Below are 19,547 nucleotides of genomic sequence, written 5' to 3' on the forward strand. Positions count from 1 at the left end.
ACTGTGGAGTTGAAGAAGACTCTTGAGATTCCCTTGGACTGCAAGGAGATCCAACCAGTCCATTCTGAAAAAGATCAGCCGTGGGATTTCTTTGGAAGGAATGATGCTAAAGCTGAAACTCCAGTACTTTGGCCACCTCATGCGAAGAGTTGACTCATTGGTAAAGACTCTGATGCTGGGAGGAATTGGGGGCAGGAGGAGAAGGGGACGACAGAGGATGAGATGGCTGGATGGCATCACTGACTCGATGGACGTTAGTCTGGGTCAACTCCAGGAGTTGGTGATAGACAGGGAGGCCTGGTGTGCTGGGATTCATGGGGTCACAAAGAGTCGGACACAATTGAGCGACCGAACTGAACTGAACTGAAGTATTTTTTCAAAGTGACCCAATCAGATCAAGCAGTACTCATGAGTGTGTGTCTGCTTCAAATGTATATGACTTACTGTAATGTAGGGAGATTCACGTATAATATCCCTACCCATTTCATATAATTATAATGAGGGTCAAATTGGAAAATGTGAAATTGCTGCTTATGATAAAATGCCCTTACTGATTTTAGTGACTCTTCTCTCACTTAAGAAGCCAAACAGCTTACCCACAGAAAGCTTTTCCATTAACCATCCAGATATTACTCCAATTTTTTACTTCATTTCTTATAGCAAGACACAGCTTTGAAGAATGACTGTCCTTTGTTGTTGTTTAGTCACTCAGTCATGTCTGACTCTGTGACCCCATGAACTGTAGCCTGTCAGGCTCCTCTGTTCATAGGATTTCTCCTCTGTTCATAAGAACCCAGGAGTGGGTTGTCATTTCCTTCTCCAGGGGATCTTCCTGATGCAGGGATTGAAACTCATTGGCAGGTGGATTCTTTACTGCTAAACAATGAGAGAAATATGATTGTATCCTTCCTTGTACACATGAGAAATTCATCAGTCAAGTGGCAAGTGAGTGTGTGTGTGTGTGTGTGTGTACATATATATACTATCTATGCTTGTTAAATAGGGAAGTAAAAGAATAATTGGGCTTTCTGAAAGAATTAAAAATGAATTGAATTTTATGAATGACACTGACTGCTAACAAAAATGATTGAAAATATGAATAAAACTAGCAAATATACAGATGTATATACAGCACATTTTTTTACTTACTTTAAAACAAATTGTTTCCAGGGCATAAGAGATTTCTAAACAGTGCCTGGACTCTGAATGCCATATTCAGCTATGTCATCAAGCAAACAAGAACATGAAACAAACCTTATAATATCATTGGATAAGTTAATGACTATATATTAAAGAGTAAAAACTATCAATATATGTAGAGACAATGAAATGAAATAAAGACATCAGGTTCAGATTCATAGAGACCTAGGTTCAAATCAAAGCTCTTGTACTGTTATATTATGTGATGAGAAAAGTTACTTAAAGTTTTCAAGAGCTCAGATTCTATTCTATAAGTGTGTATAATAACAATGGGTTCTTGGAAGAATCAGATAAGGCAATATTGATATTGATAAAACCATTAATGCATTTAGATGCACTGGAGAAAAGTGCCGTAAGTGTGAACACGCTCCCAGAGCCTTTGACACAGAGCAGAAATGACCATCCTTTTACTCCTAATTCATGCTTTACCATGATCATGAGAAATTCTGGGCTGGAAGAAGCACAAGCTGGAATCAAGATTGCTGGGAGAAATATCAATAACCTCAGATATGCAGATGACACCACCCTTATGGCAGAAAGTGAAGAGGAACTAAAGAGCCTCTTGATAAAAGTGAAAGAGGAGAGTGAAAAAGTTGGCTTACAGCTCAACTTTCAGAAAACTAAGATCATGGCATCTGGTCCCATCACTTCTTGGGAAATAGATGGGGAAACAGTGGAAACAGTGTCAGACTTTATTTCTCTGGGCTCCAAAATCACTGCAGGTGGTGATTGCAGCCATGAAATTAAAAGATGCTTACTCCTTGGAAGGAAAGTTATGACCAACCTAGATAGCATACTGAAAAGCAGAGGTCCATCTAGTCAAGGCTATGGTTTTTCCAGTGGTCATGTATGGATGCGAGAGTTGGACTGTGAAGAAAGCTGAGTGCCAAAGAATTGATGCTTTTGAACTATGGTGTTGGAGAAGACTCTTGAGAGTCCCTTGGACTGCAAGGAAGTCCAACCAGTCCATTCTGAAGGAGATCAGCCGTGGGATTTCTTTGGAAGGAATGATGCTAAAGCTGAAACTCCAGTACTTTGGCCACCTCATGCGAAGAGTTGACTCATTGGAAAAGACTCTGATGCTGGGAGGGATTGGAGGCAGGAGGAGAAGGGGATGACAGAGGATGAGATGGCTGGACGGCATCACTGACTCGATGGACGTGAGTCTGAGTAAACTCCGGGAGTTGGTGATAGACAGGGAGGCCTGGCGTGCTGCGATTCATGGGGTCGCAAAGAGTTGGACACGATTGAGCGACTGATCTGATCTGATCTGATCTGAATACAATTTTATAGTCTTCAGACCCTCATGTGTGCATGTGTGGGTGCTAAATTGCTTCAGTTGTGTCCAATTCTTTGTGGCCTTATGGACTGTAGCCTGCCAGGCCGCTCTGTTCATGGAAGTCTCCAGGCAAGAATATTGGGATGGATTGCTGTGCCCTTCTCCAGGGGATCTTCCCGACCCAGGGATCAAACCTACATCTCTTCTTTCTCCTGGATTGGCAGTTAGGTTTTTTACCATTAGCATCAGCTAGGAAGCCCAGATCCCCAGGAGTCCAAATCTTTTTCAGGTAGTGTCATTGTACAAAGAAAATCAAATAATACAAACAGTGGAGAGAAAGAGCAAGGCTCTGTATTAATCTAACAAGTAATTCTTAGGCTCTGTACTTCCCTAGTCTGGGAAGTTTCTAAGAAATACTATTTTAGAATCAAATGCCCATTAAATATGAACAAATCAAACTGCTCTTTTTTTTTTTTTAGATAAAAGGAATTTCCAAAATTATTGTTAATACTTAGGCAATAGAGAATACAGTGTCCTCAGAGTTTATGATCACAATGTCTATGATTAGAAATTATTTGAAAGGTAATTAAACATGCTGTGCTGTCCTGGATTGACCCCTAGAAAAGAAAAGTGATAGACATGGAAAAGTTAGTGAAACATGATTAAAATCTTGTGCTTCTTTAATCAATGTTCATTCCACAGTTTTGACAAATATACTACTAGAAACGTTAGATGATAATTATTAGGGGGAAATAATTGAGGAGTAGACAGAAACTCTGTATTATCTTGTCAGCTTTTCTATTAATCTAAAATTATTCCAAAATGAAAAGTTAATTAAAATAATATTATAATTGTTCAGTTTCCAATATAAAAAATCTTGAAGCTACAGATTTATAGTCATGTGTCACTGAAGAAAGCACAAAACTTCTAAGTCCTCTCCGATAAAATACAGTACCATTTGTTCAAGCTGTTGACCTGTGAGAGTCAAATAAGACAGTTACTATAAACTGCTTTGTAATATATAATTCAACAGGAAGATGTGGAATATTGATATAAGCTTTATTTTCTTAAATAGTGTTTTCACATATAAAGTGCACTAAAGAATCTATCATAAGAATAAACTAGGTTTGTTTCTAAGTCGGGTTTTTAAAAAATGATGTCTTCTAAATTGCAATGAAACAGCTTCATTCATATTATCTAATTGGGAAATGTTTTAGCAAATATTTTTATAGTCATAAAAATGACTATGTTTTTTATACAAGTAACCCCAACCCTAAAAATTATTCTGAGTGAAATAAAGTGATGTAAGTTTTATGGAAGATGATATTACATTTATTAAAAAATCAGAAATATCTAAAATGTTGAATAAGATGTTTATGCAACTCAATCTACTATAAATTAACAAGATATGCTATGAATAAAACACTAATTAATAACATAAGGACATACTTTGTGAAGAATTTTTACAGCATGTTAAATGAAAAATTGTAGCAACCCTATTCATTAATAATGTATGAAGGTAGTAGAGATTTCTTATTTTCAACATGCATTTTGAAATAATAATAAGAAAAATTAACATTAAAAAATCAATTTTAAAACCCACAACATTGTATTATTTATCATCTAAATATTTGTTCAGGAAGAGATGATGTTTGAAGATAATTTTATTACTTATCCAGTGTAATTAATTTGTACTGGTGGAACCAACATGCTAACATAACATAGAATCTCACACTGTAAGTATTTCCTGCTGTAAAGAATCCACAGATAGCCAAATCATAGGCCTAGCCCTCCCTATCAGTTTTCCCTTCATATGTTTTTCTTGGAAATAGCTTGTTCTGTTCATATTTCTGAGAAAATATCTCACGGACTTCCCTTCCCTATTCTTCAGATGCTGGAGATGCACAGAAGATTGCTGAGGGCCCTTCACACCATGAACTGAGGGCTCTGAACCATCTTTTGGACCTGGGACCCTGGAAATTTTGCCTCCTGGCTCTTACCATTATTCATTACTGGTTCTTCCCATTCATTTTGGCACCAACATTATTCTAGCATTGATCATTCTGAAAATAATATAAAAATTTCTGTGTCTAATTTAAAGCTGATGTAACTATTATATAATAGTTTATATAATAGCATTATAAAATAAATATAATATTCAAAATTATATGAGAAATTAGTAATAAGGATGTCACTATATGCAGTGTTTTCTAATTATATTTTAATATTAAATTAATAGATTAAAAACCCATTCTAATTACCTTCCAAGTTAAATTCCTTGAATCCACTGCATTTTTATCCAGTGACTGAACTGTTGTATTAGATATCAATGGTTCTCTAAATAAATCACCTTCATTCTACATAGGCATTATGTAGTCCACTTTTTTTCATCTAAAACACTAGGATGAGGGCTAAATGAATGATAAATATAATATATAAAGAAACAATAATTAAATGATAACAAATTAAGAAACAATAATGATAAATGATAGCATATCAAGAAACAGTAAATAAAATGCTATCTACTAGCTCCAACAAAAATACGCAGATGTTGCATTTTATAGTTATTTGGATTTAACTTTAAGATAAAAAACTGATGCTAGCTATAATTTCATTAGACTTGAATAGGAACACATAACCCTCCAAAAATATTTGTATTCAAACAGCTGCTATACATTCAATACTTAAATTATTTCAAGTCCTATCTAATTAATTTCACATGTATTATTTTATTTGTTTCCAAATCCTTTAGCCTTGTGAACATATAATCTCCATTAAAAATAAACATTCTGAGGGCAAAAAGGTTTATAGAACTGGCCCAAATGTACACAACCAAGTGATAGACCACAGCTTGCTTTAAACTTGGTAGCCTGCATCATAACACCTATAATTTTACATACTACATCACAATTTTAAATCACCTGTGAATATGCAAAAATGTGAATTATAAATCTCACCATGTGTCAGTCTCTTGAAAATTCTGGTAATGCTAACATCCTTCTGTCTATGGAGAAAAACCCATTCAACAGCTGGTCAAAATGTGAAATATAAAATTTCTAAGTCTTACTTCTATATCTAAGAGAGATGTTGCAATTCTGGTAGATGTGGTAAAGAAGTTTCCCTACTGATTCTCAAACACTGTCTTCACCATGGTCTCGATGAAAACATAAAGGAGCGAAAGTTTCTTCCTTGACCTTTAAGTGGAATTTAAAGAGGTTTCCCTGAGAGGTCATGAACCTTAGAATTGAATCTCAGTTTCCCTCAGGGTATGGACATTTCCCATCATTACAATTTTCTAAGACACCGTTATTTATGGTTTGACTTGCTCAAGTGTTTGTAAAAATTTTATGACCCCAGTTAGGTTTTGTTTTTTTTTTTTTTTTTTGGCTTCTCCTGGGCATCTATTTGTAGGTGCTTTCAATTCCCTTCATATTCAGAAAGAGAAACTGTATAAATTAGGACCAAATATAGTACCTTTGCAGACTGCGGTGAAATGTCTATTTATTTACCAAATGCAAAAGATGAGTTCTGGGATAAGACACAGCATCAATCCATAAAGGCATGTACTGTGTGGGGACTAGTGCAACAGTCATGCTTACTAAAGAGTAACAACTTTTATGTGTGAATTTTTTTCATGCAAAAATCTATACATTAATCCAGAATCTGCTTTTCTTCTCTCAGTATTTGATCTTGATATGCCATAATTTTAAAATTAAAAGTACAATTTCCAGACCTTAAAGAAATTTTTCTCTCTTTTTTTTTTTTTTTTTAGAGAAAGATTGACAGTTTGTTTACTCTGGTGGAATGTAGCATTGCAATTGAAGCTGGAGGGAAAACTGGAGCTTAGCTCATGAGGTCCCTGCAGAAAGTCTATATCAATGAGTGTGCCCCTCTATGGACTCTTGTATTCTACCTATTTTTAATGCTTAGTCACACTCCCCAGAAAGAAGCAGTATTGAAGTGATTAATCAGAAAGGTAAATATTAATAATGGCCTAGACTTCATTTGCACATGGTATTAAGGGACAAGTGTTATTATATTTTCAATAAAATTTTAGATGCTTTTCCTGACATGGGATAGCCATCTGATATGGACCACTCTCTTAGAGGGGATATTTTAAAATTATGACTCAACAGCAGGACTCCAGCAATTAATCCTGGAACTCTGGTTCCTACTTCAAAACGCATGCACCATCTTCTACTTTATTCCAAGTCCTGATTTATTTAATCCTTTATTATTTGCTTCAGATAGAGGAAGTGAGTGGGGTAAGAAATAATATTGTGATGATGGGGTGGGGCAGATAATGTAACAGATATGTTATAGAAACAGGGTAAATTCAGAGAAACCTACAAATCAGAAAAGGGAGAAGGACACAAGGAGCAAAAAGCACAAAGAGTGGGTGAAATGAGAGGATAATGTGGAGGGTTGACCATATGGCTCTTTCAGAATTTATTCAGTAGTCCCTGCTTCCTGAGGGATTAAAATTCCATCCTGATCATTAATTAATTATATTATAGCATTTATTTTAAATCTACAAATATAGAGGACTCAAGTCTGTACCATTTCTCCTGTTCTTTAGGATTCTCTATTCATGGGAATATAGCAAAAAGTTTACAAAGCTTTGTGATATGTTCTTACAGTTAGTAAATCTAGTTTCCTATCAACTTCCTATTCTTCTTTTCTTTTGTCACCAAACGTATTTAAAGACAGGCACACATCCATATAATTTTAGAATTGTTATATCAATTTCCAGGAAAATATGCTTTGTCATTGGGACCAGTGTAAGAAAGCTATTAGTCATTCAGGTGGAAATACAATGGAGGAATTTGGATTTCAAGATCTCAAACTCAAAGAATCATTGTTCAAAGAAAGTATGCCAAGAAAGATGGGATGAAATACTGCTGGTGGATTCTGTAAGATAAGTGAGTGATGACAGTTACATTGAATAACATAGAGGTCACTGCTGCTGCTGCTGCTGCCAAGTCACTTCAGTCATGACCCAGAAAAGAGAAATTTAACTGAAGTGTGGCTGAAAGGGTTTAAACAGAACAGAAAAAGAGAAATAGGAGACAAGTGTTAGAGAATCTCTTGTGTTTTGTAAGAAAGAGGAGAGAATGAAATGAAAGAGTAACTGATGAAGGAAAAGGAATCAATGGAAGATTTACTTGAAAGATGAAAGACATAACAGATTTGTTTCTTTGCTGATGTAAAATTATCAAATAAAAATTGAAATGTAGATAAAATAGATATAGAAGCTATTTTTAGACCAATGCCCTCATACAAACAAGGAAATAAGATCTAGTGTACAATAAAAAGGTTGATTGCTTTGCATAGGAGCATAGATAATGAATGCATTTTTAAGAGTAGGTAAGAAGGTAGCAAATATCTGAATGGGTGCTGGAAATTGGTAGATATATTTGTAATAGTCTAAGGAAATTCCCTTCAGATAGCTTACATTTTCAGAGTGAAATAGGAAGTAAGCTTATTTAATGTCTCCAAATAAGTTGGATGTTTGCAGTAGTTTTTTTTTTTAATACCAATACTCTCCTTCAAATTAAAATGCTATTTTATTCCTACTTTGGAATGTCTTTGTATCATAAATAGTATTGAAATTTTCTATTCTGATACACAGATTAGATTATTTACAATCAATTATCCATAGTGAATTTCTTTAAAAAAAAAAAAAAAAGCAGCAAGACCAAGATTTGTTTCAAAATAAGAGCATTAAAGAACCAAACAAAAAAGATGATCGGTGAGCTGAAAAGTAATATGTTTAATGAATAAAGCTATTTCATGTGAAGAAATTAGGGAGACTTACAGAAGAAAGAAGAGATTTGTAGAATATAATTGCAGGTAATAACTTTAGCATGAATGGTCAGAATGGCCTTACCTTTGTAATATAAAATGTAAATTCTGGACCTATGCTGATGCTGGAGAATTACCAAAAATATTATTTAGCTTTAGGGATCTATTATGAACCTTTCAATTCTCATAATTAAAATAGTAAAAATGATCATGAGAAAGTTCTTACAGAGATCAACTTTTACAAACTGTCAGCAGCTTTTTCTTCTTCTTTGACATGAGGCAAGAAAAAATAATTATTAGGTGAATCCAGATGTTAAATTTTAAGATATTGTAGGGAGCCAGTAAACATTGTGCTCTGTTATGACGTAGCAAAAATCAAATGGACGCTCTGTGCAAAGATGCATGCATGCGTACCAAGGTGCTTCAGTCATGTCCTACTATTTATGACCCTATGGAGCCCACCAGGTGCCTCTATTCATGGGATTCTCCAGGCAAGAATACTGGAGTAGGTTGCCACACCTTCCATCAGGGGATCTTCTTGACCCAAGGATCAAACTAGCGTCTCTTATGACTTCTGCATTGGCAGGAGTGTTCTTTACCACTAGCACCATCTGGGAAGCCCAGTTGCAAAGATGTTTGATGCTAAATTGCTGAGTTATTCATAAACAAATGAGAGATTTGATTTTCAATTATTCTTCTAATCAAAATTATTCTGATGCTGATAATTCATCTTGAATTTAAAAGTCAAATAATAACAGATTTCTTGATCAGAAGAAGTCTGTTAAATTTTCACTTCTCCCCTTGCACCACATTCCCTCCTGTCCACTGATAATCTTCAGTTCAGTTCAGTCACTGAGTCGTGTCCGACTCTGCATTCCCATGAATAGCAGCACGCCAGGCCTCCCTGTCCATCACCAACTCCTGGAGTTCAACCAAACTCATGTCCAATGAGTTGGTGATATCATCCAACCATCTCATCCTCTGTCATCCCCTTTTCCTCCTGCCCTCAATCTTTCCCAGCATCAGCGTCTTTTCAAATGAGTCAGCTCTTTGCATGAGATGGCCAAAGTATCGGAGTTTCAGCTTCAAAATCTGTCCTTCCAATGAACACCCAGGACTGATCTCCTTCAGAATGGACTGGTTGGATGTTCTTGCAGTCCAAGGGACTCTCAAGAGTCTTCTCCAACACCACAGTTCAAAAGCATCAATTCTTTGGTGTTCAGCTTTCTTTATAGTCCAACTCTCACATCCATACATAACTACTGGAAAAGCCATAGCTTTGACTAGATGGACCTTGGTGGCAAAGTAATGTCTCTACTTTTTAATATGCTGTCTAAGTTGGCCATAACTTTTTTTCCAAGGAGTAAGCATCTTTTAATTTCATGGCTGCAATCACCATCAGCAGTGATTTTGGAGCCCAAAAATAAAGTCAGCCACTGTTTCCCCATCAATTTGCCATGAAATGATGGGACTGGATGCCATGATCTTTGTTTTCTGAATGTTGAGCTTTAAGCCAAATTTTTCACTCTCCTCTTTCACTTGCAACAAGAGGCCCTTTAGTTCTTCTTCACTTTCTACCATAAGGGTGGTGTCATCTGCATATCTGAGGTTATCAATATTTCTCCCAACAATCTTGATTCCAGCTTGTGCTTCCACCAGCCCAGCGTTTCTCATGACGTACTCTGCATATAAGTTAAATAAGCAGGCTGACAATATACAGCTCCTTTTATATACATACTCCTTTTCCTATTTGGAACCAGTCTGTTGTTCCATGTCTAGTTCTAACTGTTGCTTCCTGACCTGCATACAGGTTTCTCAAGACGCAGGTCAGATGGTTTGGTATTTCCATCTCTTTCAGAATTTTCCACAGTTTATTGTGATCCACACAGTCAAAGGCTTTGGCATAGTCAATAAAGCATACATAGTTGTTGTTGTTGTTGTTGTTTTTCTGGAAATCTTTTGATTTTTTGATGATCCAGTGGATGTCAGTAGTTTGATCTCTGGTTCCTCTTCCTTTTCTAAAACCAGCTTGAACATCTGGAAGTTCACACTTCACGTATTGTTGAAGCCTGGTTTGGAGAATTTTGAGAATTACTTTGGTAGTGTGTGAGATGAGTGCAATTCTGTGGTAGTTTGACCATTCTTTGGCATTGCCTTTCTTTAGGATTGGAATGATAACTGACCTTTTCCAGTCCCATGGCCACAGCTGAGTTTTCCAAATTTGCTGGCATATTGAGTGCAGCACTTTAACAGCATCATCTTTTAGAATTTGAAATAGCTCAACTGGAAATCCCTCACCTCCACTAGCTTTGTTTGTGGTGATGCTTCCTAAGGCCCACTTGGCTTCACATTCCAGCATGTCTGGCTCTAGGTGAGTGATCACACCATCATGATTATCTGGGTCATGCAGATATTTTTTGTACAGTTCTCCTGTGTATTCTTGCCACCTTTTATTAATATCTTCTGCTTCTGTTAGGTCCATACCATTTCTGTCCTTTATTGAGCCCATCTTCGAATGAAATGTTCCCTTATCTAATTTTCTTGAATAGATCTCTAGTCTTTCCCATTCTATTATCTTCCTATATGTCTTTGCATTGATCACTGAAGAAGTCTTTCTTATCTCTCCTTGCTATTCTTTGGAGCTCTGCATTTAAATGTGCATATCTTTCCTTTTCTCCTTTGCTTTTCACTTCTCTTCTTTTCACAGCTATTTGTAAGACCTCTTCAGACAGCTATTTTGCTTTTTTGCATTTTTCTTGGTCAGAAATTATCAGATAATCATTTCTGATTATCTTGACCTTCTTCTATTCAAGGTGGCTTCTAACTTATAAGTTTTTCACTAGCTTTTCAGTAGTCCCTTGAAATGCTCTTCTCACTGATGTGTTTAAGGATGATTCTATCTCATCATTTAGGTCTCAGTTTAAAAGTAACCTCTCAGAAAAACTTCCTTGTCCACCTAACTTAAGTTGTCTGGTCACATAGGCACCATTCCACTACAGTCTCTGACAATCAGTTAACACTTCATGACTTTATTTTCATTTCTACGTATTGTCTCCTGCACTAGAATGTAAACCTATTCATGACTGTGTACCCTGATCTTAAAGAGTATCTGACACTTCATACAAAGTAAGCAAATATTCTTCAGTAAATAAATGGAACTCATAGTTTTCAAAAATAACTGAGGATAATTAACATGAAATATCTACTGTATACACATGTTTTTGTGTATATAAATAAATACTGGCTTAAATATTGTCCTTGCTTGAAATAGTATGACTGATATTGTAATTATTTATATCTTTTATACTGTGTATTTTTAAAATTAAGAAAACTATAACAGAATGCTAATTTAGTCTAAGACATTAGATTTTTAAACTGCAGGCAGTTTAAAAGGGGTCAGCGTCTCTCTAGTGACAGGCAAAGCAAAATCTGGAGGAAAAGAAATGCCATTTGGATTCTCAAATCGAACTCTATGATGTAACAGCAAGAAAAAATTTCCCACAGTTTAAGAAAAATTTAGGTCTCTATAGAATTACTTTTTTCTCATAAAGGGCATAGCTACAGACACTAGAATCTAAAGTATGTTGACTCCCAGTGTGAGTGATTCTTATTCTGCCTCTTTAAAGGAGAAATAACAGCAGCAGAGAATTTTGGCAGTGCTGTAGTCCTTATTAAATAGTAAACTACTAAGTAAAGTACTAATCTGAGATTGTAGTTGCTTTCAAATGTTTCCAGAAAAGACACTTGGAAATATGAAATCAGATAATTCTAACTCCTATATTTCGTGTATGTATATATATATATATATATATATATATATATACACACACACACACACATTTATATATACGCCCCTACTTTTTGGCATTAATTTATATTAAGAAAAAAACAAGTTACTTTTAGACTTATATTCATTCAACAATATTTATTAAGCACAGCATGAAGCAATAAACACAATCTCTGACCTTACAGGGATTACAAATTTGTTGAAAGGAAAAGAGAAAATAAAAGCCAAGAAATAATTGCTAAAGTTTAGTTTCTGACATTGATACAAAGGATGTAATCAGATGAAGAGTTAATGAGTTACCTAGAAGAAAGTCATCAGGGAAAACGTCTAAGGAGATGACAGTTCATCTGAAAGAAGGGAAAAAAAAAGATAAAGCCAGAGAAGAAGAACTCTGGGAAAGAGAATTTCAGGAGTGGGTAGAGTAAGACAAGCAAAAGCCACAAACTAGAAAAGGCTTGAATAATTCAAAATGCAGGAGAAAAATGTAGAGAGAGAAAGAGAAAGTGGGCAGAGCCTTGTGAGAAAAGGAATGGAGCACACACTGCACTGGGGAGAGAAAAGTAACAGGATTACAGAATCTTAGCCTGATTTGCTTGATTAAATGATGCCAGTGACTACTGTATCCTCAATAGATTGGAATGAATGGGAGGGTAAAAGCACATTGTCCTTGTAAGAAAGAATTGCTTTTAGTATGTAAGCTAATGACCACACAACGCCCCTTGTTTCATTCACAGTTTCCTCATGGCCCACCCCCATGTTCCTCAAGATGTAGATCAGGGGATTTAACATGGGTGCAATGATGGTAAAGGACAGAACCATCACTTTGCCTATGGGGTAAGTGACCACAGGCATCACGTACAGGAAAATACAAGGCACAAAGAAGATGAAAACCATCATGAGGTGGGAGCCACAGGTGGATAAGGCTCTACGCTGCCCTTCAGAGCTGCAGGACTTCAGGGAGCAGAGAATGACCACAAAGGAAGTGGTGAGGATGAGGAAGATGGCCACACACATCACCCTACTGTTGAGGATGACTAAGAGGCCCAGGATGCGGGTGTCCATGCAGGCCAGTTTCAGCAATGGAAACAAATCACACATAAAATGATCAATGACGTTAGGGCCACAGAAGGGAATTTGATACATGAGGAGAAGCTGTACTGTTGCATGGGTAAAAAGCCCCATCCATGACCCTTTCAGTAATAGGCAGCACATCCACAGCCTCATGATGGTCATGTAGTGAAGGGGCTTACAGATGACCACGTAGTGGTCATAGGCCATCACGGTGAGAAGGATAATGTCCACCCCACCGAAGAAGTGGTCAATGAAGAGCTGGGCCATGCAGCCTTTGAGGGAGATGGCAGTGCTCTCAGAGAGGGAGTCCACAATCATCTTGGGGGCAATGATGGAAGAATAGGTGACATCCGTGAGGGAGAAGGATATAAGGAAAAATTACATGGGTGATCTCAGACTCTGACTTGTGATCACAGTTACCACAATGAGGATGTTTCCCAAAATGGTGGACATAGACATGATTAGAGACACAGCAGAGAGTATTTTCTGCAGCTCTGGATTCTTTGCAATGCCCAAAAGAATGAATTCTGTCACATTGTTGAGATTCCCCATTTACTATGGGCTGATCTAAGCTTCTGTCTCTGAGCTGGAAAATCTACAAAAGAATATGATTCTAAATTAGCAATTATTACTAATTTGGGATTTTTTATTTTTTGGACTCTCTCTCACACCCTCTTGACTTACCTTTTCCTTCAGCCATCAGAACAGCAACTTGCTGCAAACAATCGTATCCTGATAACACCTTGATCCTTATCATTCCCCATACAACACCTTTCACGAGTGTATCTCTTGCTTTTCTGACACTTGCTGCTTGAGACACTTAGAAGACCCTGCTTCATCACCCTGGGACATCAACCATGTGGTGATATGGAGAATTAACATACCTTTAGGAAATCCTAGATCACCAGTCGATAGGAGCCAGTGGATAAATGGTAACCAGCCTAGCACAATCTAAGATTCAGATTTGTTCCTCCCCTGTTTCACTCTCCCCCATTCACTGCCTTCATTTTCTTTTCCAAAATGAGCTAATGACACACAAGTCCTCTCAGCTGCTGCCTTTTACAAAGCTCAAACTAGGAAGCTGACCTTAATGTATCACTGGACATACGTAGTAACCTCAGAATATTTTATTTTAGCTCATTTCCTTCGTATTCTTATTGATCACTAGAATGTTCTAGTTGAAGAGTCTGTAAAGCAGGTAGGTCATATCCCAAGGCCTCTTCACTTATTAAGAACTATACTCTTTTCATCTGCATTTCTTCCTATCAAAGTGGATTATTATTGCACTGTGACTATTCAATAAATCTCTCTTGTGTATCAGGCACTAGACTATCCCATGAAGCATTTTCTTCATTTTATGTGTTTGTTTGTTTTTAATTTTTTTTATTTTTAAACTTTACAATATTGTAGAGATAAAATACTGAGGCAAAAATGGGTGAAAAAAATTACAGCAAGTTCCCAAAGATAATAAACATTGAAGCCAAGTTCAAGTCCAGATTTTCCTGCATCAAAATCAATATCAACAACAACCTACATTGCTCCTTTTAGTATAATGTTGAGTACTCAATATGAAAGAGATACTGAGAATTCAATAATTTCTGTATCATGACAATACAGAGAGGCAAATTTATGCTTCCTGCGCTTATCTTACCCAGTAATTCTGCAATAAAATTCAATGATTAATTCAGTGATGAGACTACAATGAAGAATATGTTTTATTATAAATATAATCCTGAAACCACGATTTATAACCTTTAACTAACCTCCCAAGATTCTAATTATTTTCCAAAAATGTTGATTAAAGAAAACAAAAGCTTAAATCTCTTTCTTTGCTCTAGGAAGACCCAGATTCAACTTGGCCAGCCTCATCCCAGCAGATGAGCCTGAGTCAACATAAATCCTTTCTTCCATTTTGATATGTGAAGGGGTGCATCCAGATAAAGCCAAAGATTATAAAGTACAATAAAAATATTAACAAAGCAATTAATCTATTTTGCACTCACTGTGTGACAGCAAGGTGTTTTGTCTGCTATTTGCATTATTACATTTATTTTCATATCACTTGGGACAGGGTAATGTCACAGATCTCATCTTGAGGATGAGGAAACAGAGGTTTAGACACAATGAGCATCCCAGTTAAAAAGAGCGGAAGTTACAAATCCATGTCATCTCATTTTAAAACACAAATTCTTAGTTTTTGCCTTATACCACTAAAGAAGTGAATAGTGGCCTCCATTGACTAAATGCAATTATTACCACAGTTGGATGATGAGATGGTAAGACAAGTGCTTCATTAGCCAAGGTCTCTTTGCAAGGAATACTTAAGCAGAGGCTGTCTTGGGGGACCTCTGTTAGAGATGATTGCTTTAAATGGGGATGCAAACTACACAGTCTCTGAGATGCCTGTAAACACCTAAGACCCACTCTTAGGATTATCCCTCTTACTAAACAAAATTATACAACTTTCAGGACACTCTATGCAAATATACAATGTAGATTAGCTTCAACCACTCTCATCTCCAGTTTGTATACCTGTGGCGGATTCATTTTGATATTTGGCAAAACTAATACAATTATGTAAAGTTTAAAAATAAAATAAAATTAGAAGAAAAAAAAGAAAAATAAAAGAAAAAAAATTTAAAAATAAAGTGAGAAACTAAAAAATAAATAAATAAATAAAAGTTTCAAAAATTTTAATAGCACAAATGAAGTAGAAAGGACCTGTTCTTGGAAATCAGGAAAGCTGGGTTTTATTCCAGGTTGTCCCTCTCACTCCTAGGTTATGTTGTTAAATTGTTCACTATTCTGGGCCTCAGTTTTCTCATCTAGATAATGAGGTAGCTATGGCACATTATTAGTGAACTCAGATTTGAAAGAGCCAGCATAGAGACTCTGTTCCTTTCAAACACAGCAGCTCAGCTCTTACCTACATTAAATGTTTACACTTCCAAGTAATGTTTCCTATGAACTATCTCATGGCTTCAAATATTTTAAAACAAAATACACTATACTAAGATAACAATGTCCTTCTATTTTAATATATATTGACTACTAGTTCACATCTAAGCTTCCTATTTTGAAATTCAAAACCCCCAACCAAAGTAGTAAACTTCACCTTTTTCTACAATTCTCTCTCACTGCCATAAAGCCCATGTTTAACTGTCAGAACACATTTGATTGTGTTTTGTACAGTGGGAAAATCCATAGGGTCAAGAATGAACAACATAATTCTCCACTGTAGTCAGATCACTTACTGACTACACAACCTATAAATCCCGTAAAAATAAAACAGTGCAACAGCACTTCAAGTCACTAAGTCTTAAGGAGTTATTATTTGAGAATACTGTGCTAAAATATTTATGGTTATCTTTTTAGTTCCCACAAAACCATATGAAATAAGACCTAGCATTATCCTGATTTTCTAATGCAGTGAATAAGGTCTCAGTTCAGTTCAGTTCAATTCAGTTGCTCAGTCATGTCCGACTCTGTGACACCGTGACTACAGCATCTCACACCTCCGTGTCCACCACCAACTCCCAGAGTTTACCCAAACTCATGGCCATTGAGTCAGTGATGCCATTCAACAATCTCATCCTCTGTTATCCCCTTCTCCTCCCATCCTCAATCTTTCCTAGTATCAGGGTCTTTTCAAATGAGTCAGTTCTTCCCATCAGGTGGCCAAAGTATTGAAGTTTCAGCTTCAACATCAGTCCTTCCACTGAATATGCAGGACTGATTTCATTCAGGATGAACTGGTTGGATCTCCTTGCTGTTCAAGTGACTCTAAACAGTCTTCTCCAACACCACAGTTCAAAAGCATCAATTCTTCGGTGCTCAGTTTTCTTTACAGTCAAACTCTCACATCCATACATGACTACTGGAAAAACCATGGCCTTGACTAGAAGGACCTTTGTTGACGAAGTAAGTCGTGAAGTCGCTCAGTCATGTCTGACTCTTTGTGACCTCATGGACTGTAGCCCACCAGGCTCCTCCATCCCTGGAGTAATGTCTCTGCTTTTTAATAAGCTGTCTAGGTTGGTCATAACTTTTCTTCCAAGGAACAAGTGTCCTTTAATTTCATGGCTACAATCACTATTTGCAGTGATTTTGGAGCCCCTCAAAATTAAGTCTGTCAATTTCTACTGTTTCCCCATCTATTTGCCATGAAGTGATGGGACCAGATGCCATGATTTTAGTTTCTGGAATGTTGAGCTTGAAGCCAACTTTTTCACTCTCCTCTTTCACTTTCATTGAGAAGCTCTTTAGTTCTTCTTCACTTTCTGCCATAAGAGTGGTGTCATTGGCATGTCTGAGGTTATTGATATTTCTCCTAGAAATCTTGATTCCAGATTGTGCTTCATCCAGTCCAGCATTTCTCATGACATACTTTGCATATAAGTTAAATAAGCAGGGTGACCATATACAGCCTTGAGGTACTCTTTTCCCTATTTGGAACCAGTCTGTTGTTCCATGTCCAGTTCTAACTGTTGCTTTCTGACCTACATACAGATTTCTCAGGTGTCAGGTTAGGTGGTCTGGTATTTCCATTTCTTGAGGAATTTTCCACAGTTTGTTTTGATCCACACTGTAAAGGTCTTTGGCGTAGCCAAAAGCATAAGTAGATGTATTTCTTGAACTCTCTTGCTTTTTTGATGATCCAACAGATGTTGGCAATTTGATCTCTGGTTCCTCCGCCTTTTCTAAAACCAGCTTGAACATCTGGAAGTTCACAGTTCTTGTATTATTGAAGCCTTGCTTGGAGAATTTTGAGCAATACTTTATTAGCATTGAGATGAGAGCAATTGTGGAGTAGTTTGAGCATTCTTTGGCATTGCCTTTCTTTGAGAATGGAATGAAAACTGAACTTTTCCAGTCCTGTGGCCACTGCTGAGATTTCCAAATTTGCTGGCATATTGCGTGCAGCACTTTCACAGCATCATCTTTTAGGATTTGAAATAGCTCAATTGGAATTAGTGTATATAACTTGCCCAAAGCCACTTGATACCTATGTAATTAAGTTGATACCTCAGCTCACTGACCACAGCCCCTCCAAAAATTTTACACATTGTCTCACTAACTGTCATGAAAATCAAAGGAAGAGGCATGAGAATGTTTGGAGAGCACTATCCAAATATTCATTATGATTTTCTTCCATTCCTATAAGCTCCTGGCCTCCACTTCCCATGTTCACGTCATTTGTTAAACTAATCCATTATACTCATCTCTCTGCCTCACATCATCTTCCAAATCTCCTTCACCTGTTATTCTGGATATTTGTTATTTGTATCTGTATAGCTTGCATATCAGAAGTAATTCATTTATCTCCTTAGTTAGCTAAATTTTTTTAAAAAGATTAATGCTTATTAAATAAATTTTTAAAATGATGCAGCAAAAAATTGGAGGTCTTTCTTAAGAAACATTTAACCAGTTCATCAGATTTTTAAAAAGATAAAGTTTAAAGAAATATCAAATTTTCCAAATCAATCTATTTATAATAAAGGAAAATATACTATACAGTCCATGGAATTATATAGGCCAGGATACTGGGTTGGGTAGCCATTCCCTGCTTCAGGAGATCTTCCCAACCCAGGGATTGAAGTTGCATCTCTTAGGTCTCCTTCATTGTCAGGCTGATTCTTTACAACTAACATCACCTGGGTCTATTAAATACTAAATTGACTAAAAGGGTATCAGCTTAATTATTCCTGAACAGTTAGCAATATATAAGTTTCTGAACTGACTTTAAAAGAAACCTTCAAAAGCAACTTGTTTCCTAAAATTCTCTTCTAGCCAAAAGTAGAATGTTTATAATTAAATAATTTATTTTCATAAATTGTAAAAACAAGACATGCCCCACGAGGAATAGCTTAAATAGATAGATATATAGAAAGGTTAAAGTCAAAAACCTTCTCCCAACCATAAGCACTCACTCATTTGATCCTCTATTAACAGTTTAGTAAATGCTCCTAAGATATGCATTTGTTTTTGGTATATATATATCATCATTGATGTGTTTTACTCTATATGAACATATGCAAAATATAATAATTCACTTGAAATTCTAATTATAGCTTGTGGAACATTATCTGTCAATATTGATGAATTTTCCTTGATTTTAATTGTTACATATTATTCCATGTCATTGTTACAACATAATTCCTTTAGTCCATTTTTGCTTGAAATTTATTTTAGTTTTAATATTTTACCTTATACACAGATACACAATGAACACCACTTACAGACATCTTCACTTATTTCTGTTGGAGAAATCTATGTCATCATCAAAACAAAAATTACACATATGTTTACATTTGACAGATTCAGTAGCATTGTTCTCAAAATCCTGAAGTATCATTTATACCTCAAAATAGTGTATTAAAAACTAATTTTTCCCACAGCTTTGCC

At 36.1% G+C, this 19,547-nt stretch overlaps 1 protein-coding gene across 1 annotated transcript in view; it reads right to left on the reverse strand.

Annotated features, from left to right (window-relative positions):
• LOC104999601 (olfactory receptor 4C6-like) overlaps positions 1 to 13,694 on the reverse strand; it is a 17,143-nt gene extending 3,449 nt beyond the window's left edge. The window contains 1 exon segment of the mRNA XM_010855160.1: positions 12,828 to 13,694. Within this exon segment, the coding sequence (XP_010853462.1) occupies positions 12,828 to 13,694 (867 nt within the window).
• Positions 13,695 to 19,547: the final 5,853 nt, after the last annotated feature.

The sequence above is a fragment of the Bison bison genome, unplaced genomic scaffold (genome assembly GCF_000754665.1).
Source record: "Bison bison bison isolate TAMUID 2011002044 unplaced genomic scaffold, Bison_UMD1.0 scf7180017864355, whole genome shotgun sequence".
NCBI lineage: Eukaryota > Metazoa > Chordata > Mammalia > Artiodactyla > Bovidae > Bison > Bison bison.